At 40.0% G+C, this 26,213-nt stretch overlaps 2 protein-coding genes across 4 annotated transcripts in view; both read left to right on the forward strand.

Moving 5' to 3' along the window:
* Positions 1-7,481: 7,481 nt before the first annotated feature.
* On the forward strand, positions 7,482-15,629 carry hprt1l (hypoxanthine phosphoribosyltransferase 1, like). 2 transcript variants are annotated; one of them, XM_079859845.1, is made up of 9 exons: positions 7,482-7,776; positions 8,650-8,756; positions 9,075-9,258; positions 11,667-11,732; positions 12,307-12,324; positions 12,407-12,489; positions 12,983-13,029; positions 14,713-14,789; positions 14,893-15,628. In XM_079859845.1, the coding sequence occupies exons 1-9, from the start codon at positions 7,759-7,761 to the stop codon at positions 14,938-14,940; spliced, it is 648 nt and encodes a 215-aa protein (XP_079715971.1). In that variant the 5' UTR covers positions 7,482-7,758; the 3' UTR covers positions 14,941-15,628. The 2 variants fall into 2 exon arrangements, with proteins under 2 accessions (XP_079715971.1, XP_079715972.1); XM_079859846.1 differs by lacking the exon at positions 12,307-12,324 and having other exon boundaries at positions 14,893-15,629.
* Positions 15,458-26,213, forward strand: part of wwox (WW domain containing oxidoreductase) — a gene marked incomplete at its 3' end in the record, with an annotated part of 261,789 nt that continues 251,033 nt past the window's right edge. The window contains exons 1-5 of one of the 2 annotated variants that reach the window (XM_079859839.1): positions 15,458-15,508; positions 16,570-16,669; positions 16,788-16,852; positions 17,028-17,085; positions 17,735-17,904. In XM_079859839.1, the coding sequence (XP_079715965.1) occupies positions 16,587-16,669; positions 16,788-16,852; positions 17,028-17,085; positions 17,735-17,904 (376 nt within the window). In that variant the 5' untranslated portion in view covers positions 15,458-15,508; positions 16,570-16,586. Of the gene's footprint in view, positions 15,509-16,439; positions 16,670-16,787; positions 16,853-17,027; positions 17,086-17,734; positions 17,905-26,213 lie in introns of those variants that run through there. The other variant, XM_079859838.1, reaches the window with a different exon arrangement.

Here is a 26,213-nt window from a genome sequence, read left to right on the forward strand (position 1 = left end):
TTAATTTACTCGTTTCCTCACTCAGTCGTTTCTTCATTTACTCGTTTCTTCATTTACTCGTTTCCTCATTTACTCGTTTCCTCACATACTCGTTTCTTCATTTACTCGTTTCCTCATTTACTCGTTTCCTCACTTACTTGTTTCCTCATTTACTCGTTTCCTCACTTACTTGTTTCCTCATTTACTCGTTTCCTCACTTACTCGTTTCTTCATTTACTCGTTTCCTCATTTACTCGTTTCCTCACATACTCGTTTCTTCATTTACTCGTTTCCTCATTTACTCGTTTCCTCACTTACTTGTTTCCTCATTTACTCGTTTCCTCACTTACTCGTTTCTTCACTTACTCGTTTCCTCACTTACTCGTTTCCTCACTTACTCGTTTCTTCACTTACTCGTTTCTTCACTTACTCGTTTCCTCACTCGTTTCCTCACTTACTCGTTTCCTCACTTACTCGTTTCCTCTTTTACTCTTTTCCTCATTTACTCGTTTCCTCATTTACTCGTTTCCTCACTTACTCGTTTCCTCACTTACTCGTTTCTTCACTTACTCGTTTCTTCACTTACTCGTTTCCTCACTTACTCGTTTCCTCACTTACTCGTTTCTTCACTTACTCGTTTCCTCACTTACTCGTTTCCTCACTTACTCGTTTCCTCACTTACTCGTTTCCTCATTTACTCGTTTCCTCACTTACTCGTTTCTTCACTTACTCGTTTCCTCACTTACTCTTTTCCTCATTTACTCGTTTCCTCATTTACTCGTTTCCTCACTTACTCGTTTCTTCATTTACTCGTTTCCTCACTTACTCGTTTCCTTGTTTCCTCTTTTACTCTTTTCCTCATTTACTCGTTTCCTCATTTACTCGTTTCCTCATTTACTCGTTTCCTCACTCGTTTCCTCATTTCCTCATTTACTCGTTTCCTCACTTACTCGTTTCTTCACTTACTCGTTTCTTCACTTACTCGTTTCCTCACTTACTCGTTTCCTCTTTTACTCTTTTCCTCATTTACTCGTTTCCTCATTTACTCGTTTCCTCACTTACTTGTTTCCTCATTTACTCGTTTCTTCACTTACTCGTTTCTTCACTTACTCGTTTCCTCACTTACTCTTTTCCTCATTTACTCGTTTCCTCACTTACTCTTTTCCTCATTTACTCGTTTCCTCATTTACTCGTTTCCTCACTTACTCGTTTCTTCATTTACTCGTTTCCTCACTTACTCGTTTCCTTGTTTCCTCTTTTACTCTTTTCCTCATTTACTCGTTTCCTCATTTACTCGTTTCCTCATTTACTCGTTTCCTCACTTACTCGTTTCCTCATTTCCTCATTTACTCGTTTCCTCACTTACTCGTTTCTTCACTTACTCGTTTCTTCACTTACTCGTTTCCTCACTTACTTGTTTCCTCACTTACTCGTTTCCTCTTTAACTCTTTTCCTCATTTACTCGTTTCCTCATTTACTCGTTTCCTCACTTACTCGTTTCCTCATTTCCTCATTTACTCGTTTCCTCACTTACTCGTTTCTTCATTTACTCGTTTCCTCACTTACTCGTTTCCTTGTTTCCTCTTTTACTCTTTTCCTCACTTACTTGTTTCCTTGTTTCCTCTTTTACTCGTTTCCTCACTTACTCGTTTCCTCATTTCCTCGTTTCCTCACTTACTCGTTTCCTCATTTACTCGTTTCCTCATTTACTCGTTTCCTCATTTACTCGTTTCCTCACTTACTCGTTTCCTTGTTTCCTCTTTTACTCGTTTCCTCACTTACTCGTTTCCTCATTTCCTCGTTTCCTCACTTACTCGTTTCCTCATTTACTCGTTTCCTCATTTACTCGTTTCCTCTTTTACTTGTTTCCTCACTTACTCGTTTCCTTGTTTCCTCTTTTACTCGTTTCCTCACTTACTCGTTTCCTCATTTACTCGTTTCTTCACTTACTCGTTTCCTCACTTACTCGTTTCTTCATTTACTCGTTTCTTCATTTACTCGTTTCCTCATTTACTCGTTTCCTCACATACTCGTTTCTTCATTTACTCGTTTCCTCACATACTCGTTTCTTCATTTACTCGTTTCCTCATTTACTCGTTTCCTCATTTACTCGTTTCCTCACATACTCGTTTCTTCATTTACTCGTTTCTTCATTTACTCGTTTCCTCATTTACTCGTTTCCTCACATACTCGTTTCTTCATTTACTCGTTTCCTCATTTACTCGTTTCCTCACTTACTTGTTTCCTCATTTACTCGTTTCCTCACTTACTCGTTTCTTCACTTACTCGTTTCCTCACTTACTCGTTTCCTCACTTACTCGTTTCTTCACTTACTCGTTTCTTCACTTACTCGTTTCCTCACTCGTTTCCTCACTTACTCGTTTCCTCACTTACTCGTTTCCTCTTTTACTCTTTTCCTCATTTACTCGTTTCCTCATTTACTCGTTTCCTCACTTACTCGTTTCCTCACTTACTCGTTTCTTCACTTACTCGTTTCTTCACTTACTCGTTTCCTCACTTACTCGTTTCCTCACTTACTCGTTTCCTCACTTACTCGTTTCCTCACTTACTCGTTTCCTCACTTACTTGTTTCCTCATTTACTCGTTTCCTCACTTACTCGTTTCTTCACTTACTCGTTTCCTCACTTACTCTTTTCCTCATTTACTCGTTTCCTCATTTACTCGTTTCCTCACTTACTCGTTTCTTCATTTACTCGTTTCCTCACTTACTCGTTTCCTTGTTTCCTCTTTTACTCTTTTCCTCATTTACTCGTTTCCTCATTTACTCGTTTCCTCATTTACTCGTTTCCTCACTTACTCGTTTCCTCATTTCCTCATTTACTCGTTTCCTCACTTACTCGTTTCTTCACTTACTCGTTTCTTCACTTACTCGTTTCCTCACTTACTCGTTTCCTCTTTTACTCTTTTCCTCATTTACTCGTTTCCTCATTTACTCGTTTCCTCACTTACTTGTTTCCTCATTTACTCGTTTCTTCACTTACTCGTTTCTTCACTTACTCGTTTCCTCACTTACTCTTTTCCTCATTTACTCGTTTCCTCATTTACTCGTTTCCTCACTTACTCGTTTCTTCATTTACTCGTTTCCTCACTTACTCGTTTCCTTGTTTCCTCTTTTACTCTTTTCCTCATTTACTCGTTTCCTCATTTACTCGTTTCCTCATTTACTCGTTTCCTCACTTACTCGTTTCCTCATTTCCTCATTTACTCGTTTCCTCACTTACTCGTTTCTTCACTTACTCGTTTCTTCACTTACTCGTTTCCTCTTTTACTCTTTTCCTCATTTACTCGTTTCCTCATTTACTCGTTTCCTCACTTACTCGTTTCCTCATTTCCTCATTTACTCGTTTCCTCACTTACTCGTTTCTTCATTTACTCGTTTCCTCACTTACTCGTTTCCTTGTTTCCTCTTTTACTCTTTTCCTCACTTACTTGTTTCCTTGTTTCCTCTTTTACTCGTTTCCTCACTTACTCGTTTCCTCATTTCCTCGTTTCCTCACTTACTCGTTTCCTCATTTACTCGTTTCCTCATTTACTCGTTTCCTCATTTACTCGTTTCCTCACTTACTCGTTTCCTTGTTTCCTCTTTTACTCGTTTCCTCACTTACTCGTTTCCTCATTTCCTCATTTCCTCGTTTCCTCACTTACTCGTTTCCTCATTTACTCGTTTCCTCATTTACTCGTTTCCTCTTTTACTTGTTTCCTCACTTACTCGTTTCCTTGTTTCCTCTTTTACTCGTTTCCTCACTTACTCGTTTCCTCATTTCCTCATTTCCTCGTTTCCTCACTTACTCGTTTCCTCATTTACTCGTTTCCTCATTTACTCGTTTCCTCACTTACTCGTTTCTTCATTTACTCGTTTCCTCACTTACTCGTTTCCTTGTTTCCTCTTTTACTCGTTTCCTCATTTACTCGTTTCCTCACTTACTCGTTTCCTCATTTACTCATTTCCTCATTTACTCGTTTCCTCACTTACTCGTTTCTTCATTAACTTGTTTCCTCACTTACTCGTTTCCTTGTTTCCTCTTTTACTCGTTTCCTCACATACTCGTTTCCTCACTTACTCGTTTCCTTGTGTCCTCTTTTACTCGTTTCCTCACTTACTCATTTCTTTTACTCTTTTCCTCGTTTACTCTTTTCCTCATTTACTCGTTTCCTTGTTTCCTCATTTCCTCACTTACTCATTTCTTTTACTCTTTTCCTCGTTTACTTGTTTCCTTGTTTCCTCTTTTCCTCGTTTCCTCACTTACTCATTTCTTTTACTCTTTTCCTCGTTTACTCTTTTCCTCATTTACTCGTTTCCTTGTTTCCTCATTTCCTCACTTACTCATTTCTTTTACTCGTTTCCTCATTTACTTGTTTCCTTGTTTCCTCTTTTACTCGTTTCCTCACGTACTCGTTTCCTTGTTTCCTCTTTTACTCGTTTCCTCACTTACTCGTTTCCTCATTTACTCGTTTCCTCATTTACTCGTTTCCTCATTTACTCGTTTCCTCACTTACTCGTTTCCTTGTGTCCTCTTTTACTCGTTTCCTCACTTACTCATTTCTTTTACTCTTTTCCTCGTTTACTCTTTTCCTCATTTACTTGTTTCCTCATTTCCTCACTTACTCATTTCTTTTACTCGTTTCCTCATTTACTTGTTTCCTTGTTTCCTCTTTTACTCGTTTCCTCACGTACTCGTTTCCTCATTTCCTCATTTCCTCGTTTCCTCACTTACTCGTTTCCTCATTTACTCGTTTCCTCATTTACTCGTTTCCTCATTTACTCGTTTCCTCACTTACTCGTTTCTTCATTTACTCGTTTCCTCACTTACTCGTTTCCTTGTTTCCTCTTTTACTCGTTTCCTCATTTACTCGTTTCCTCACTTACTCGTTTCCTCATTTACTCATTTCCTCATTTACTCGTTTCCTCACTTACTCGTTTCTTCATTAACTTGTTTCCTCACTTACTCGTTTCCTTGTTTCCTCTTTTACTCGTTTCCTCACATACTCGTTTCCTCACTTACTCGTTTCCTTGTGTCCTCTTTTACTCGTTTCCTCACTTACTCATTTCTTTTACTCTTTTCCTCGTTTACTCTTTTCCTCATTTACTCGTTTCCTTGTTTCCTCATTTCCTCACTTACTCATTTCTTTTACTCTTTTCCTCATTTACTATTTTCCTCATTTACTCGTTTCCTCGTTTCCTTACTTACTCGTTTCCTCACTTACTCATTTCTTTTACTCTTTTCCTCACTTACTCGTTTCCTTGTTTCCTCGTTTCCTCATTTCCTCACTTACTCATTTCTTTTACTCTTTTCCTAGTTTACTCTTTTCCTCATTTACTCGTTTCCTTGTTTCCTCACTTACTCGTTTCCTCACTTACTCATTTCGTTTACTCTTTTCCTCGTTTCCTTGTTTCCTCATTTCCTTGTTTCCTCATTTCCTTGTTTCCTCACTTACTCGTTTCCTCACTTACTGGTTTCTTCATTTACTCTTTTCCTCGTTTACTCCTTTCCTCATTTCCTCATTTCCTCGTTTCATTTCCTCGTTTCCTCGTTCCTCCAGCCTGTGGAAACCGATCAAAGAACCATCCTGAAGGACATCTCAGTTCTCTAACTGCACCGTGAGGAACAAGCATAGATGGATCCATCGCTGCCTCTGATATCCCACAATCCTGTGCGCTCCATTCCCTGAACGTTCAGCTGAAAAATAAAGATGGCGTCTGAAATTTCAGGTTGGTGGCCAGTTTGTGTGTAAAGTGCACATTTTGACCAATTTTTTCCCCCACTCTTGATGACATTTCTAGCGAGAAGTTAGTATTGTAGTAATTAAATATTGAGTTTGTTGTCACCAAAGCTCTCTGTTTTGTTGTCGATCATTAAATCGTCACGCTGCCTCAGAAGTCTGTCTGAAATCCCGAGGAGGTACGAGTGAGGATCCACTGGTGTTTCCTGTGCCGAAGTCTTTCCTGTCGCACACATACATTCTCCTCCCACGTCACATATATCACAATAATTACATTGTTTTTTATTGTTACATTTTTCATGAAATTTGTTTTATTGATGAAATTGATGTTTCAGTGTAATTTAAATTGTTGGCATTTTTGATGATGACTGCTTTTTCTGTCAAGACTGTTTTTGAAAAACGCTCAGATTGCACACACACACACACACACACACACACACACACACACACACACACACACACACACACACACACACACACAGACACACACACACTTGTTGTTCAGGTTATTGTTATTCATGTTTTATTGCTGAAATTGATGTTTTAATGTAATTTAAAATTATGTCTTAATGGAATTTAAAGGCAATGTTACACAAAAAATTTGTAATGTGTTTTTTTTTCTTCCGATTTGCCTGATATTACCCTATCAGACATATTTCAACAGGGCATCATGCTTTATTATTATTATTATTATTATTATTAACAACATAAGGGCAGATCCCTAGTGCACAGCTGATGACACTGTGAAGTGATGCTCGAGTGATCAAGAATATTCCAATATACACATAATCGGGGCTGTGTGTGTGTGAGTATACAGTTTTGGAAGATGTTAATAATTTTAGCAAAATAAGAGGGATCATAAAAATTGCATTGCAACTTAATAAACTGTTTCACATAACAGATGTTTATATGTAGTCCACAAGACAATAACTACATCAACACACATGAACCAGTGTACATTCACTGATGCTCAAGCAGGAATCATGATGCATGGGGGTGTAAACTTTTGCAATTGAATGATTGTAAGTAAATTGTACTTATTTTGTTTAACTTTGGAAGAGCAGATTTTATGCAAGTAAAACCATCATGCCAAAAACCTTCCTTTAGGGATGTCCTCATTTGTACATCTGGTATAAAACTAAAGTAATTAAAGTTTTTTTTTTTAATTTAAAAATGCAGAAAGTTTTGTGTGATGGGTAGGTTTAAGGGTAAGGTTAGTGTGTGTGTGTGTGTGTGTGTGTGTGTGTGATGGGTAGGTTTAGGGGTTGGGTTAGTGTGTGTGTGTGTGTGTGTGTGTGTGTGTGTGTGTGTGTGTAATGGGTAGGTTTAGGGGTCGTGTTAGTGTGTGTGTGTGTGTGTGTGTGTGTGTGATGGGTAGGTTTAGGGGTCGGGTTAGTGTGTGTTTGTGATGGGTAGGTAGGGGTTGGGTTAGTGTGTGTGATGGGTAGGCTTAGGGGTCGGGTTAGTGTGTGTGTGTGTGTGTGTGTGTGTGAGGGGTAGGTTTAGGGGTCGGGTTAGTGTGTGTGTGTTTGTGTGTGATGGGTAGGGTTAGTGGAAGGGGACAGAATATACAGTTTGTACAGTATAAAAACCAACATCTATGGAGAGTCCCCACAAAGATGGTGAACCAGACATGTGTGTGTGTGTGTGGTTCAGATATAAAGAGGTTGGGCTACATTAGTTTGACAGCTTTATATCAGTTGTTGCACACTCTCCCTCTGACGTCATCGCGCGTTATCAGCATCGCGTCAGACTAAAGCACTGATGACGATGATGAAGATGATGTAAACACACAGACTCACTCAGTGCTGCTGACACACACACACACACGCGCGCGCGCTGACTCTCTTCTTCGGGAGAAGCACAAGTTGCCGCGGGTCAAGCAGATTATTGGGTAAATGGATTGTGACGTCAGGGTTTAGCACGCGTCGCGTTGCCTCGACGCACAGCAGACGCGCGCTCCTCCAGCACACACACACACACACACACCAGCATGAGCCCGAGGACCGCGAGCTGAAAGCACGAACACCGCAGATCATGGCCGCGTTTCTGGAGGTAAGAGCCAAAAGCGTGCGATGCTGCGTTTAACGCGTCTTTAGAGATGCGCGTCAGATCAAGACTCCGCGTTTGAGGTGTGGTTCGCCACTGTGTGTCCGCAAACTAGGAAATAATTCATATTTCTCATCAGCTCTATGTGATGAAAGTCTCAATGTACATAAATAGAACCGGGTTGCGCGAGCGGGTGTGTTAAGGACACGCCATAACGGTTTAAAGTAATAATTTACGAATATATATATATATATATATATATATATATATATATATATATATATATATATATATATATAAATCAGCCATGATTTACTCACCCGTAAGTCCTCAGTAGAACACTAAAGGAAGTTTGTTCTTTTCAATGCAGTGAAAGCAAGAGGTGACTAGCCTACTGTCAAGCTCCAAAATGGATAAAATGACCATAAATGTAGTTTATATTATAAGACCGATGCGCTACATTGTAATTCTGCCTGAATTCTCAACAAGCACGTGAAGACAATTTCTGATGACAGTATCTGTGTGTGGAGATTCTGCTTATTATGAGTTATGGTCACATCAGCTCCATTGTCTAATAGTGAAGCTCAGCTCACACTGAAGACAGTCGAGTAACTTTCTGGTGGTCAAATTTCAGTGTTCAACTTAAAATCTTTTGCACCCATGCAAAATTCCAGATTGTGTGGATTAGCTCTTAAAAATAAAGGGTCTTTATCAGCATCAATGGTTCCATGAACAACTTTTAACATCCATGGAGCTTTTCTATTCCACAAAGGTTAATTTTAGGTTATTTCAAAGATTAAAACGTTCTTCTCACACACACTGAAAGGTTCGTTGTGGAACCATATATAATAGAGTTATAATAGAGTTTTGATCTGGCAGATATCCGATGACAGCAAGGGGCACGAACTGAGTCTCTTCTGTGTGCCGAAACACTACGAGGAGGATCTGGACAGTGTCATTATACCCAACGGCCTCATTAAGGACAGGTATGAGTAATCAGTACATGTGTGTCTTTAACTCTGAGTTGTATGGTGGTTGTGGTGACATTGGGAAGTGTTCATTTGTGTTGTGAGTGACCGGTGATTGCCCTGGATAGTAAAAGAGCCCTGTGTTCCCCCATAGGTTTAGTTAATGATGTTAGCGCAATAGCAGAGGCATGTGATTTGAATTGGCTTTCCCATTCATTTGTTTAACAAATTTCCCCATGAATCTCTTGACTGTCATTATTGGCATGGCTTCAGCCAGCTTTAATGAAAGCATTAATGCCAGAATACTCCAGCCTTCAGTTTTGATCTTCTCTGCAGGACTGAGCGCTTGGCCAGAGATATCGTTCGGGACATGGGCGGACACCATATCGTGGCTCTTTGCGTTCTGAAAGGAGGGTATAAGTTCTTCGCAGACCTGATGGATTACATCAAGACACTGAATCAAAACAGTGATAAGTCTGTGCCAATGACTGTGGACTTCATTAGGCTGAAGAGCTACTCGGTGAGTGCCAGATCTACCGCAGTCATTCACTCCATCACTGAGCCTCATACAGTCATGTTTAACACTGACCATATCAGAGTCAGCCTTATATTATTACATATGGAGCATTTTATTAGTAGCTTGTGCATTTGACATGTGCCTTGTAAGAATGATAAGGGTTAAATACAACTTAAATGTGCAGTAAGTGATTTCTGAGAAATGCTTTACAACACACTTGTAGCCAATCAGCAGTAGGGGCGTGTCCACTCATGATGGGGGAGGAGAGAGAGTGAGCCCAATCAGCAGTAGGGGGCGTGTCCACTCATGATGGGGGAGGAGAGAGAGTGAGCCCAATCAGCAGTAGGGGGCGTGTCCACTCGTGATGGGTGAGGAGAGAGAGTGAGCCAATCAGCAGTAGGGGCGTGTCCACTCATTATGGGGGAGGAGAGAGAGTGAGCCAATCAGCAGTAGGGGGCGTGTCCACTCGTGATGGGGAGGAGAGAGAGTGAGCCAATCAGCAGTAGGGGGCGTGTCCACTCGTGATGGGTGAGGAGAGAGAGTGAGCCAATCAGCAGTGGGGGGCGTGTCCACTCGTGATGGGGGAGGAGAGAGAGTGAGCCAATCAGCAGTAGGGGGTGTGTCACTCATGATGGGGGAGGAGAGAGAGTAAGCCAATCAGCAGTAGGGGGCGTGTCCACTCGTGATGGGTGAGGAGAGAGAGTGAGCCAATCAGCAGTAGGGGGCGTGTCCACTCGTGATGGGGGAGGAGAGAGAGTGAGCCAATCAGCAGTAGGGGGCATGTCCACTCGTGATGGGTGAGGAGAGAGAGTGAGCCAATCAGTAGTAGGGGGCGTGTCCACTCGTGATGGGTGAGGAGAGTGAGTCAATCAGCAGTAGGGGGCGTGTTCACTCGTGATGGGTGAGGAGAGAGAGTGAGCCAATCAGCAGTAGGGGGCGTGTCCACTCGTGATGGGTGAGGAGAGAGAGTGAGCCAATCAGCAGTAGGGGGCGTGTCCACTCGTGATGGGGGAGGAGAGAGAGTGAGCCAAACAGCAGTAGGGAGTGTGTTCACTCATGATGGAGGAAAGAGAGTGAGCCAATCAGCAGTAGGGGGCGTGTCCACATACTGTAGAAAGAGAGATGGCTGAGAGACATTACAAAAGAGAGAATCTCAGAGGATATCACTGGTTACGATCAGGCGAGAGCTTTAGGATCCGCGTTAACATTAGAAAAGCTTTCCAGCGCTGGAGGGAAAGGCCTGAGAACGGACGCCAAGGTTAGGTTGTTTCTTCTCCATATGTGAGTTACATTGGTTTTACTGTGATTCATAGAACCAAGATATGCTGTTGTTAGCTCTAGTAACAGGACAGGTTTGAGTCACTGCTTGTCTGGAGCTGCTGGAGACTAACAACCAACTCTTGCTTGTATACTGTAGTTTACTGTAGTTTGTCATCTTCGCTTTATTTTTCACGAAGCATTATTTTACTTCAGCAATGATAGAGACATCCACTCTTGAATTGTGTTTGTGCAGTTTGGGGGCGGAGCAATGAAGGGAGGGGCGTGTTTGTTTGGGTTGATTTGAAATCGCTCACTGCGCCTTTAAAGGAGCCGTTTGCCTACAAATGACAATTGTCATCATTTCTCACCCTCACGTCACTCCAAACCTCCTGAGCAACACAAAAGATATTTAGAAAAACAATTAAACTGTTTTTTGTTCATTCAGTAATGGACAATTTTCATTGTGTGGAACGCTGAGACAAAGATCTCCTTTTGACGGCCTTTGCTCACTTTAAGAGTGTTAAAAGTTTAAAGTCATGTATATCTGAGTGAAATGAGTTATTGAAAATAGAATTAAAATAAAACAAATATATACATATATATGAAAGTGCTGCCCACAAAAATGATGCAGATCTGAATGTAAGCCTGCAGTCGATTGTAAGAAGGACAGAGTTTAAACTGAATAAATGACAGGAGAAGATCAAGTTGTGATTAAATTCTGAAAATAGATGAATTTACATTTCATGTTGACTTCAAAAACTAAAAACATAATGAAACAATATCCATTTTCACACAGTAAATTAGATTTGAGGTATGCCTGAATTCTTACTAGCTTTTAAAATGATTTTTAGTTTTTAGTGTTTTCTTTTAATAAAAAATACTGTATAATTGACTAGCATTTACCAATGTTTATCATTTAATGACCATAATATGGAAGTAATCATTGGTTTATCGGTATTGTATCCATAGTATAACTATCAGTTAATGCTACAGAAAAGTGGTTCCAGCTCAAAGGAATAATTCCACGCTTTAAAGCTCAAATAACACACAGTGTTTAGTGCAGTTAAATGAAGTCTTTGTCACATTACTGATCAGTCTTCAAACCTGTAACACTGACTGAAAGTGTTCATGTCTGATGTGATTTCCTCCAGAATGACCAGTCTACAAACTGTGTGAAGGTTATCGGAGGAGACGAGCTGTCGGCTCTTTCTGGAAAGGTGAGTCTGAACCTTCCACACTCTTTTCTTTAGGTTTCCATTTCTGCAGAGCATTTGGTGTCGCTAAGATTTTATTAATGGTTTTAAAAGAAGTCTCTAATATTCACCAACGCTGCATTTATCTGATCAAAAATACAGTAAAAACAGTGAAATATTGTTACAGTGTAAATCAGCTGTTTTCTGTGAATATATAATAAAGTGTCATTTATTCCTGTGATCAAACTTACTCCAGTCTTCAGTGTCACATGATCCTTCAGAAATCATTATCATATGATGATTCCATGATCAAGAAACATTTATGATTATTATCAGTGTTGAAAACAGTTCATGTGCTTCAGATTTTAGTGGAAACTGTGATACATTTTTTTTCTGGATTCTTTGATGGATAGAAAAAATAATTTGTTGTAACATTATAATGTCTTTACGGTCACTTTTGATCAGTTTAATGCATCATTGCTGAAACACATGTATAAATGAATAAATTGTCCTGAGCACAAACTTGTGAACAGTCGTGTGAATGCTTCTTGAAGTGTTGTGGTCCGACTGCTAGTTTGTCTTCTTTCTCTCCTCACAGAATGTGCTCATAGTTGAGGTGAGGTTCTTCAGTATAGTTCATGTCATGTGACACGTGTGCTGAGATAAACACAGATGCTGAATCCTCTTTTGTGCCTCAGGACATTGTGGAGACGGGAAGAACTATGGAAACGCTGCTCAAACTATTAAACGAATGCCATCCTAAAATGGTGAAAGTTGTCAGGTGAGGCGTGAACATCTCTGAGGTGCAAATCGAGAGAGTCGTCGTCCTCTAAACATATTTTAGACGTGTGTGTGTTCAGTACACTTAACATTTAATGCCAGTTCACACCAAAGATGAGACCTATAATGATAAAGGTTTAGTCATAGTTTTAAATATAAAAGAATAGAGTTACACAGCTATAACGAGAACGGCACAGAGGAACGATATCATTATCCAGCTGATGATGACCGATAACACTGACAGCCAATCAGAATCAGTCCTGCTTTAACGAGCATTTAAAGAGACAGACGGCAATCCTGAATAAATGAACGATATCTTCCGCTGGTGTGGACGCTCATATAGTTATCGCTCTTGGTGTGAACGGGTGTTTCTTAATGGTTAAATGGCTTCTTACTGGGCATTAGTGTTTAAAATCAGATTGTTGTTTATTCAAACGTCCTTCTTTTGATCTAATATATCCCACAATATTGAGTTCAGTGTCGTTTCTTTGCAGTTTACTGGTGAAAAGGACACCCAGGAGCTCAGGATACCGTCCCGACTGTGAGTTATTTGTTTCTCATCGTGGGTTTGTATTGGATATTATGATGATTTTGTGCTTAATCCACATCACTCGGAGAAATAAAACACTCTGCATGTACGCCGGACACATTAGACACGCACTCAACGCTCAGCTGTTACGCAATGCTTTTAGACCGAAAGCTGATAAGCTCTTTATATCCACCCATCCTCGAGCACAAACGTCTCTCTCTCTCGCTCGCTCTTGACTTCCACTGTCGAGCTGAAGTGTGTGTGTGTTCATGAAGACGAGGAGTCCTCACACTCGCTCGCTCTAGCTCTGCTGATGTCCTCTCTGCAGGACACGAGGGCTGTTCGCACGCCGATGATAAACTGCGACTACTGTAAATGGAATCGTAATCGTTGACGTCAAAGGTTGAGTGTCAATCAGACACGTGACAGTTCGCCTGGACACAACACTAGATTACATTAATATGGGTGCGCATGCAGGACCTGTCAAGAACATATGTAAACCCATTATATATATATATATATATATCTTTGTTGGATATATACATACACTACTGGTCAAAAGTTTTAGATCGGTAAGATTTATGTTTTTAAAAGAAGTCTCTTCTGCTCACCAAGGCTGCATTTATTTGATATAAAAAAAACAGTAATATTGTGAAATATTATGACAATTTAAAAATGACTGTTTTCTATTTTAATATATTTTAAAATGTAATTTATTCCTGTGATCAAAGCTGAATTTTCAGCATCATTACTCCAGTCTTCAGTGTCACATGATCCTTCACAAATCATTATCATATGATGATTTGATGCTCAAGAAACATTCATGATTATTATCAATGTTGAAAACAGTTGTGCTGAAGTTCAAAAGAACAGCATTTATTTAAAATAGAATATTTTCTAACATTATAAATGTCTTTACTGTAACTTTGATCAGTTTAACTCATCCTTGATGAATAAAAGTATTGATTTATTTTAGTTCTTTCCCCCAAAAATAAAATTAAAATTCTTACTGACCCCAAACCTGTGAACGGTAGTGTTTAATGGTACAAAAGCTTTAGATTTCAGATAAATGCTGTTCTTTTGAACTTTCTATTCATCAAAGAATCCTGAAATAAAAATGTAAAAAACTGTTTTCAACACTGATAATAATCATAAATGTTTCTTGTCCATCAAATCATCATATTAGAGTGATTTCTGAAGGATCATGTGACACTGGAGACTGGAGTAATGATGCTGAAAATTCAGCTTTGATCACAGGAATAAATTACACTTCATTATATATTCACATAGAAAAGAGTTATTTTAAACTGTAATAATATTTCACAATATTACTGTTTTTGTTTGTATTTTTAATCAAATAAATGCAGCCTTGGTGAGCAGAAGAGACTTCTTTTAAAAACATAAAAAATCTTACCGATCTAAAACTTTTGACCGGTAGTGTATATATATATATATATATATTTTTTTTTATATATATATATTTTATGTGCTTAATTGTCATTAAAATAATATTATATATTTCTAAATATAAATTTAATTCATATTATAATTAATTATTATTTTTTACATATATTTTTTGGAATGTGCTTAATTTGAAAATAATGCGTAACATCGTAGTTTTCTTCTTGCTGAATATACTGTAGTTCCCCCGCTCTCTTCACATGCACGTTTAAATGTCCCGTACTCTTCTTTCAGACGTTGGATTTGAAGTTCCTGACAAGTTCCTGGTGGGATATGCTTTAGACTACAATGAATATTTCAGGGATTTGAGTGTGAGTGTTTAGTCCTGTTCCTTTCTGGTTTAATGTTGTAAATGTACAATGCATAACCAGTCAGTCTGTCTGACCAGTCTCTCTGTCTCTCTATATCTTTCAGCATATCTGCATATTAAGTGACAGCGCGAAAGAGAAATATAAAGTATGATACGACACCGAGTGCCGGATGCACCGACACAAAGATCACTGTGAACCTTTCTTCTGATTGTGAACTTATGTTTGATCATGCCATCTGAAATGAATAATGAACTCCTGAAACACAGATTCCCAAAGATAAATGCGAGAGAGAAAATGTTTTTTGTTAAGAATAGTTGATAGTTAATCTCATTTTAAGTGTGATTTACTGCTGAAGATGATGGGACTTGCCATACACTTTCTGATTGTTGAACTGAGGCCTTAGATTAACTGATTTTATGTTGATTTTATGTTTTAAGTTTGAGTTTAGAGCTCAGAGGTGGTGAAGTTACTCATTGTTAGCTAGTTATTGTCATTAATTATATATTATTTAGATTTTGTCTCCAGAATATACGCACACACTGAAACTGAGAAAATTGTTGTGCAGCTGTCATGAAAGATTTGCTATGAATTATTCTTTTTTTTGGATCACCACAATAAAATAACACTGACAATGATATTATTATTATTATTATTATCTGTCCTGGTTGTTTTCTATGCATGTTAATGTGAAAACAGTCCAATATGAGGTGTATGATTGTGTGAGTAATATTTACATGTATACTGTCACCAAAACTCTGCAGATTGCTGAAGAGAGCTGTTATGAAAGAGAAAAAAAGTCACTTAAAGGAAACTAAGCAATAAAGTAATGTACAAAGGTCTGTGCATTTTTATTTTTTATGAGTTTTCAAATCGACATTTATTTAAACAAAGCTTGTGGTCATTATGGGGGAAACAATCTCAAATGTGAGTTAAATGTCATGTGTTGTTTCGGAGTTTTAATATATATTTTACCTCATGTAAATAAGTGTTGACTAACCATTTGGAGAAAGTCGAAGGCCGTTAAATATCGTTAATATTGTCCGAAAGTTTGCAAGAGCGGCGCTCAAAAGACTCACAAATATCTGTGAAATATCACGACGGCTTTTATCTTACTAACATTTATTTGCAGGCTAAGTCGTTTTGTTTAAATCTGCTAATTACAACGATTTATACATGAGACAGAAGGGAAATAACATAACATAACATAACATTATTAAGAAGGCAATCAAAATTTTTTGGCTGTAATCGTAAAAGACTGGTTGATCCATCCTGATCAGCGCTGAGAAAAGTAACGGCTACCACGTGACGTGCTACGTTTGTGATTTTATTTCATTGACACCCATCTTTGAGAAAAGCTCCACATGTTGTTGATTTGAGATTTTAGGAAAATTGATTAATCTTTAAGTTGTTGTTTTTTTAAAACAAGACAACTATAATTTAATTTGTGCATATGGTATTTTGTTAGGAAAAATGAAAACATATCATTCTTTTTGCAAAGATAAATCCTAAAGGTAATTTATTATTTTACGCGTGGAGAAATTAGACAAATAAACTTTAATATAAGCCACAAGTAAATAAAATAAAGTTTTTATTTAAATGCATCGCACCTGGCCAATCAGAGACGTTCAGGTCGTTAAGCCCCGCCCACTTGCGTGACGTAATGTTGTGTTTCCGGAAGTGGTCCAGCCGGATTATCGCAACGTGAATTTGCTGTTACCGAAATTTCATTGAGAAGTTGAATGAGTTATTTTATTTGAAAACAATTATTCCGCGATGGCAGCTCTTAAATACGCCGGCATGGATGATACAGACAGTGAAGACGAGCTTCCTCCCGGCTGGGAAGAGAGATCCACGACAGACGGATGGGTTTATTATGCCAAGTGAGTGTTTGAGACGAGCGCGCGCGTTCACTCTGTTCATCAGTGCTAATAATGAGTATCAGTGATGAGATTTATACAAGCACTGACAGACACATTATATTGTCATAACTCGTTTCAGCCATGAGGAAATGAAGACTCAGTGGGAGCATCCCAAAACTGGGAAGAAGAAGCGCTGTGCTGGAGGTTTGAGGATTGATTTATGAACAATAACTGATCATCTCACCGTCATAACTGTATTAAAATATCTCAACGCCATTAATACACTCGAATGAAGTGTGCAGAGCTTTCAGAAGAGAGTTTTGATATGCAATGAGGATAAATCAATGATTAAGTCACTTATTTATTGTATTATTTACAGCTTTGCCATATGGATGGGAGCAAGAGACGGATGATAAAGGCCAGATCATCTATGTTGAGTGAGTTTAATCAGTCATATTATATATTATAGTTTCCCTTCAGACAGACCTGTCTCTCAGCTTTCAGGCTAATTAATAATAAATTAATTGGTGACACTTTCAATAAGGTTTCATTCAATAACATAAACTAACATTGAGCAATATATTTTTATGATGCAGTATTTATTAATCTTTGTTAATGATTGGTAATAAAACACAGCTGTTCATGTTAGCTCAATTCAGTAAAATATAAACAAAGACAACCTTTTGATTTTAATAATGTATTAGTACTGTAAATGTTGAAATTAACAGATATATTACAATGATAAGTACAGAAATAAATGAACATACAAATAATATAAAGTTTTTAGTCGTCAAATAAATAAATAAATACATAGAGAAGTTTTTAAAAGTTATTTTATAGTTATATTTGTATATTTTATCATAATATTTTATATATAATAAAATGAATTATAATATACAGAAAATGGTATTTTATATATATTTCCAATCAGAGACGTTCAGGATGCTAAGCCCCGCCCATTTCACAACCACATTTGTTTAATTATAATTTTGTTCAGCAGGTTTTCTCTGTGATAAGATGTTATATGAAGCAGTCTACTGCACTGGTGTTGTGTAACTGTGTTGTGCTGCTGAACTCTCCTCTCAGCCACATCAACAAGCGGCGCACGTACTTCGACCCGCGGCAGGCCTTCACCGTGGAGGACGTGCAGCTGAAGCCCAAGCGCTTCGACGGGAACAGCTCGGCTCTGGAGGTGCTGCACGGCCGAGACCTGTCCGACCGCCTGGTGATCGTCACGGGGGCCAACAGCGGCATCGGTGAGTCAGGCCGCGTCACAGCCACATCACAGCCGCGTCACAGCCGCATCACAGCCGCGTCACAGCCACATCACAGCCGTGTTTAAAGGGATACTTCAGGATTTAGCATTAAGCTTTGTATCAGTAGAAAACCTGTAGTGTTTTCGAATTACTGTGCTTTCCACCCTCATATCCCCCTGAGACGAGAGATTTATGTATTTTTTGTCTGGAAATTTTTTGGATTTTTTGGCCAGAGGCGAGAGACTACAGCCAGTAGTAGGAGCTGTCTCGCATGTTTTCAACCCGCCCACAGAGGGATCTCACTCACAGAATGCACACATGGTGTCAGCCGTCTTTTTTTGGAAGCTAAGCTAGCAGGCTCTTGTTCTGTGGAGAAAGCTGAGTAACGTTAGTAGGGGTTACCATCCTCTTTTTCCCGGACATGTCCGGCCGTCGAGATCGTCCAAAATGTCCGGGACTCGGCTTTTGCTTTCTGCAGTCGCCATTCATTGTTTACATGCACACCTTTTGTTTCAATCTAGCTGAATTCATTCCGACTGGTGAATCTGAATGTAGTGTTTACATGAACGCTAAACAAGTGATCAGTTGATGTGCGTTTTAACATTGCTAAGAAAATTCCCGCTCATCCGTGAGAGATACGAGACCGGTGCGTCTCACAGGTGTCGCTCATCAGTAATGACGCCACCGGCCTCGCGCCGTTCTCCCGCGCCCCTCAGCCTCGTCCTGCTCGCCACAGTAAACATGATGAATGGCGACTGTAGAACGCAAAAGCCGAATCCCGGACATTTTGGGTGATCTCGAAATCCCGGGCAGACTCGTCACGGAGACTCACTAGTAGCCTAGCCTTGTTGTTAAACTGCGTGCTCTTACCGGTAGGCATGGCTTAGGAATGGCCTCGTAGAGCAGCGAAGCAAGTGCATTCTGGGAGTTGTTGTCTTTCATCCATATGAGCCAAAAATACATTTTCTGCCTTTTTTCAGTCTAGAAAGCTCCAAATTCAAAAATAATTTCACATTTCTTCTACATAAATGACCCATTTTAAATACACATTCATCTTTCCAGAGGTGAAGTATCCCTTTAAACCCTTTAAACGCCACAGCCATGTCACAGTCGCATCACAGCCGCATCACAGCGGTGTTTAAACACTTTAAACATCACAGCCGCCTAGGGATGCAAATTATCGATTAATTCATTAATCATTAGTTGATTGACCTTATCAATCGATTAACGATTAACTGATAAGCGGCTATTTTCCTGAGAATGTAAATTTCTCACGGTATCAATAGTGTCTTTAACATTAAAAGCAAAATATCGCTTATATACTGAATAAAAATGCATGTTATATTGCTCAATTGATGTTTTATTGTAACAGTTGGGATACGTTACAGATAATGGCATTTATGTAGTTTAACAAAATAAATTATGCACAGAAAATTAAAATACGTAAAAAATAATTGTGCACTGGCTCACCTGTTGCATGTGAAACATTAAGCAACATAAAATACATTTTAAATAAAAATCTATATGGGTAGGCTTAGCCTACACTATATAAAGCCTACATAATAATCTATCTGGTAAACTACTTGTATGAAAAACTTGAAACATTAGCAGCAGCAGCACTTATAATCCCCCTTGGTCTGAGAAAGGTGACAGTAAGATCCCTGGGGAAGGTGACAGTAAAATTAGAGGATATAGAGCTGTTTCTAATGTTCCCTTAGAACAGTCAAATGAAGATATAGGCTACCTCTCCTGAAACAAATATACTGCACAAAACGCTATGTTCCTCACCAAATGAATGAGAATGGTTTTTAATCTAAATGAAGGGCTAGTAGGATTGTAAAATGTTTCAATGTGATTGATCATTTAATTAAATGGATTATTTAATAATCAAATATATCGACTAATGAAAAGTGTCACCAATGCCTCAGATGCGTGCTTGGAACATGTGACTGTTGTGGACGTGCTCTTCCTGGAAACAACGCGCTGAAAATGGCTAAACACAATGAATTCACAACGATTTAATAAAACAGTGTTCTCATGTTATGTAATATGACAGTCCTAATCATAGTTATTATTAACCGCGCATTGCTGTTTGAGCTGCGCGCTGAATGAATACCGTTAAACTGGAGCACTTTGCTAGCACGTTATTTAACTCAAAGAAACGTATCCTATATGAGATTAATCAGCCGTTTAAACTCTTTAAACATCACAGCCGCGTCACAGCTGTATCACAACCGCGTCACAGCCGCATCACAGCCAAATAATTCACAATATCTGTGATGCACAGCCACATCACAGCCGTTTAAACCCTTTAAACATCACAGCCGCCGCATCACAGCCGTTTAAACCCTTTAAACATCACAGCCGCATCACAGCCGTGTTTAAACCCTTTAAACATCACAGCCGCCGCATCACAGCCGTTTAAACCCTTTAAACATCACAGCCGCATCACAGCCGTGTTTAAACCCTTTAAACATCACAGCCGCGTCACAGCTGTATCACAACCGCATCACAGCCGCATCACAGCCGTTTAAACCCTTTAAACATCACAGCCGCGTCACAGCTGTATCACAACCGCATCACAGCCGCATCACAGCCGTTTAAACCCTTTAAACATCACAGCCGCCGCATCACAGCCGTTTAAACCCTTTAAACATCACAGCCGCATCACAGCCGTTTAAACCCTTTAAACATCACAGCCGCCGCATCACAGCCGTTTAAACCCTTTAAACATCACAGCCGCATCACAGCCGTGTTTAAACCCTTTAAACATCACAGCCGCGTCACAGCTGTATCACAACCGCATCACAGCCGCATCACAGCCGTTTAAACCCTTTAAACATCACAGCCGCATCACAGCCGTGTTTAAACCCTTTAAACATCACAGCCGCGTCACAGCTGTATCACAACCGCATCACAGCCGCATCACAGCCGTTTAAACCCTTTAAACATCACAGCCGCCGCATCACAGCCGTTTAAACCCTTTAAACATCACAGCCGTGTTTAAACCCTTTAAACATCACAGCCGCGTCACAGCTGTATCACAACCGCATCACAGCTGCATCACAGCCGTTTAAACCCTTTAAACATCACAGCCGCGTCACAGCCGCATCACAGCCGTTTAAACCCTTTAAACATCACAACCGCATCACAGCCGCATCACAGCCGTTTAAACCCTTTAAACATCACAGCCACCGCGTCACAGCCGATTAAACCCTTTAAACATCACAGCCGCATCACAGCCGTGTTTAAACCCTTTAAACATCACAACCGCATCACAGCCGCATCACAGCCGTTTAAACCCTTTAACCATCACAGCCGCGTCACAGCTGTATCACAACCGCATCACAGCCGCATCACAGCCGTTTAAACCCTTTAAACATCACAGCCGCGTCACAGCTGTATCACAACCGCGTCACAGCCGCATCACAGCCGCATCACAGCCGTTTAAACCCTTTAAACATCACAGCCGCCGCGTCACAGCCGTTTAAACCCTTTAAACATCACAGCCGCATCACAGCCGTGTTTAAACCCTTTAAACATCACAGCCGCGTCACAGCTGTATCACAACCGCATCACAGCCGCATCACAGCCGTTTAAACCCTTTAAACATCACAGCCACGTCACAGCTGTATCACAACCGCATCACAGCCGTTTAAACCCTTTAAACATCACAGCCGCCGCCGCATCACAGCCGTTTAAACCCTTTAAACATCACAGCCGCATCACAGCCGTGTTTAAACCCTTTAAACATCACAGCCGCATCACAGCTGTATCACAACCGCATCACAGCCACATCACAGCCTTTTAAACCCTTTAAACATCACAGCCGTGTCACAGCTGTATCACAACTGCATCACAGCCACATCACAGCCATTTAAACTCTTTAAACATCACAGCCGCATCACAGCCGCATCATAGCTGTGTTTAAACCCTTTAAACATCACAGCCGCATCACAGCCACATCACAGCCGTTTAAACCCTTTAAACATCACAGCCACATCACAGCCGCATCACAGCCGTTTAAACCCTTTAAACATCACAACTGCGTCACAGCAGCATCACAGCCGTTTAAACCCTTTAAACATCACAGCCGCATCACAGCCGCATCATAGCTGTGTTTAAACCCTTTAAACATCACAGCCGCATCACAGCCACATCACAGCCGTTTAAACCCTTTAAACATCACAGCCGCATTACAGCCACGCCACAGCCGTTTAAACCCTTTAAACATCACAGCCACCACATCACAGCCGCATCACAGTCGTGTTTAAACCCTGTAAACATCACAGCCACCGCATCACAGCCGCATCACAGCCGTGTTTAAACACTTTAAACATCACAGCCGCATCACAGCCGCATCACAGTCATGTTTAAACCCTTTAAACATCACAGCCACCACATCACAGCCGCATCACAGCCGTGTTTAAACACTTTAAACATCACAGCCGCATCACAGCCGCATCACAGCCGTGTTTAAACCCTTTAAACATCACAGCCACATCACAGCCACATCACAGCCACATCACAGCCGTTTAAACTCTTTAAACATCACAGCCGCATCACAGCCGCATCATAGCTGTGTTTAAACCCTTTAAACATCACAGCCGCATCACAGCCACATCACAGCCGTTTAAACCCTTTAAACATCACAGCCGCGTCACAGCCGCATCACAGCCGTTTAAACCCTTTAAACATCACAGCCGCATCACAGCCGTTTAAACCCTTTAAACATCACAACCGCGTCACAGCCGCATCACAGCCGTTTAAACCCTTTAAACATCACAGCCGCATCACAGCCGTTTAAACCCTTTAAACATCACAACCGCGTCACAGCCGCATCACAGCCGTTTAAACCCTTTAAACATCACAGCCGCATCATAGCTGTGTTTAAACCCTTTAAACATCACAGCCGCATCACAGCCACATCACAGCCGTTTAAACCCTTTAAACATCACAGCCACCACATCAAAGCCGCATCACAGCCGTGTTTAAACACTTTAAACATCACAGCCGCATCACAGTCATGTTTAAACCCTTTAAACATCACAGCCACCACATCACAGCCGCATCACAGCCGTGTTTAAACACTTTAAACATCACAGCCGCATCACAGCCGCATCACAGCCGTGTTTAAACCCTTTAAACATCACAGCCGCATCACAGCCGCATCACAGCCGTTTAAACCCTTTAAACATCACAGCCACCACATCACAGCCGCATCACAGCCGTGTTTAAACACTTTAAACATCACAGCCGCATCACAGTCATGTTTAAACCCTTTAAACATCACAGCCACCACATCACAGCCGCATCACAGCCTTGTTTAAACACTTTAAACATCACAGCCGCATCACAGTCATGTTTAAACCCTTTAAACATCACAGACACCACATCACAGCCGCATCACAGCCGTGTTTAAACACTTTAAACATCACAGCCGCATCACAGCCGCATCACAGCCGTGTTTAAACACTTTAAACATCACAGCCGCATCACAGCCGTGTTTAAACACTTTAAACATCACAGCCGCATCACAGCCGTGTTTAAACCCTTTAAACATCACAGCCACCACATCACAGCCGCATCACAGCCGTGTTTAAACCCTTTAAACATCACAACCGCGTCACAGCCGCATCACAGCCGTTTAAACCCTTTAAACATCACAGCCGCATCACAGCCGCATCATAGCTGTGTTTAAACCCTTTAAACATCACAGCCGCATCACAGCCACATCACAGCCGTTTAAACCCTTTAAACATCACAGCCGCATCACAGCCGCGCCACAGCCGTTTAAACCCTTTAAACATCACAGCCACCACATCAAAGCCGCATCACAGCCGTGTTTAAACACTTTAAACATCACAGCCGCATCACAGCCGCATCACAGTCATGTTTAAACCCTTTAAACATCACAGCCACCACATCACAGCCACATCACAGCCGTGTTTAAACACTTTAAACATCACAGCCGCATCACAGCCGCATCACAGCCGCATCACAGCCGTGTTTAAACCCTTTAAACATCACAGCCGCATCACAGCCGCATCACAGCCGTTTAAACCCTTTAAACATCACAGCCACCACATCACAGCCGCATCACAGCCGTGTTTAAACACTTTAAACATCACAGCCGCATCACAGCCGCATCACAGTCATGTTTAAACCCTTTAAACATCACAGCCACCACATCACAGCCGCATCACAGCCTTGTTTAAACACTTTAAACATCACAGCCGCATCACAGTCATGTTTAAACCCTTTAAACATCACAGCCACCACATCACAGCCGCATCACAGCCGTGTTTAAACACTTTAAACATCACAGCCGCATCACAGCCGCATCACAGCCGCATCACAGCCGTGTTTAAACCCTTTAAGCATCACAGCCACCACATCACAGCCGCATCACAGCCGTGTTTAAACCCTTTAAACATCACAGCCACCGAATCACAGCCGCATCACAGTCGTGTTTAAACCCTGTAAACATCACAGCCGCATCACAGCCGCATCACAGCCACATCACAGCCACATCACAGCCACGTTTAAACCCAAAGGGGTCCTATAATGACCTTTTCTCAAGATGTAAAATAAGTCTCTGATGTCCCCAGAGTGTGTATGTGAAGTTGCAGCTCTAAATACCCCACAGATATTTTTATATAGCATGTTAAAGTTGTCACTTTTTGGGGTGAGCAAAAACGCACCTTTTCGTGTGCGTCCCTTTAAATGCAAATGAGCTGCTGCTCCCGGCACAGGGGCGGAGCTTCAACAGCTCCTGTGTGTGTGTGTGTGTGTGTTAGCAAATCCGATTACCTCACACAGACACACTGAAAATTTTTATAACTTTTAGCTTTTTTTTTTACTTTTTATGTTCAAACCGGAGTCAGACAGTGATGGAGAGACTCAAGAAGAAGTGACAACATGTAGAGCAACAGGACATTTCTGAATGTTTAGTTGATGAATTTATGAATCTGATGTGTAGTTATCTTCTAGTTATTGATTAGCATATTCTGTCATGATCATCTATAAATCCTGGGGGCGGGGCTTATGTAAATTTTAGGGTTAGTGATCGTTAGCTCGTTGTAGTTCCTACCAGTTGTTTGTTGTAGTCTTTAAAAAGCTATTTCTTTTAAAGACAGTCTCCCTTTGCTCTGAACCTTGAGCGTTGTAACTTTGCAGATGTTGTTTATGCTCAAACAGCAACATTACACACTAACTAAAGTTAGAAAAGTCAAATCATAATCAACCACCCCTTTAAACACCAGCACAGGCTGAGCGGTGCAGGGTGTGTCCAGCAGGAGGCGCTACAAGATCAGTTATTTGCTCTCAGTCAACAGCCCTCAAATGAGCAGACAAATGAATGTTACTGTGAATATTTAATAATTCATCTGAAGAATTATCAAAGCAACTTCAGACATGTAATAATTCAACACCGTTATGATAGGAGTCCTCACATCTGTGTTATTAATTACTTTAAAAAAGAAAGAAAACTCAGCCGAACAGAAGCTCATATTTCAGTCAGTGCATTAATGACATAAGATGCTGTTTCACTGGTGGATTCTGGTGTTATCTGTAGCTTTATTTTACAAGTTTTTTTATTTTACTTTAAAGAAATTAGTTTATTAGGTTATTCAACAAGAATGCATTAAGTTAATCAAAAGTGACAGTGAAGACATTTATAAACTTACAAAAGATTCTGTTTCAAATAAATGTTCTTTTGAACTTTCGGTTCATCAGATATTCCTGTAGAGTGTAATGCATCACAGTTTCCACGAAAACATGAATCAGCTCAACTGATTTTAGCATAAATAATAATCATAAATGTTTCATGAGCATCAAATCATATAATGATTTCTGAAGAATCATGTGACACTGAAGACTGGAGTAATGATGCTGAAAATTCAGCTTTTGATCACAGGAATAAATTCTTTACTATATATTCACATAATAGTAATAAAAACGTTAATTATTATGTTCAGTTTTCATTTTAATTTCAGTTTGTTTTAATTATATTTAGCTTTTTTTATTTTTAGTAATTATTTTACTTGCATTTAATAACTTGTCAGCTAACTGGAATAAGTTTTCCATTAAAAATATTATTTCAGCCTAATTTCAATTAATTTTTTAATTTTTTTAATTTAACAATAACAACAGTGGTGGCAATATTTGACAGTATTACAGTTATTACTGTATGTTCACATCTGGCTTCAGCATCTGGAGTCTGAGAGGAAAATAAACAAAAACTAAACAGACATGCGTTTAAAAAACAGGAAACGCTGATGAATATTATAGTTCATATTCACATTTGA

This window comes from Squalius cephalus, assembly GCF_949319135.1.
Source record: "Squalius cephalus genome assembly, chromosome: 23".
NCBI classification, from domain to species: Eukaryota; Metazoa; Chordata; class Actinopteri; order Cypriniformes; family Leuciscidae; genus Squalius; species Squalius cephalus.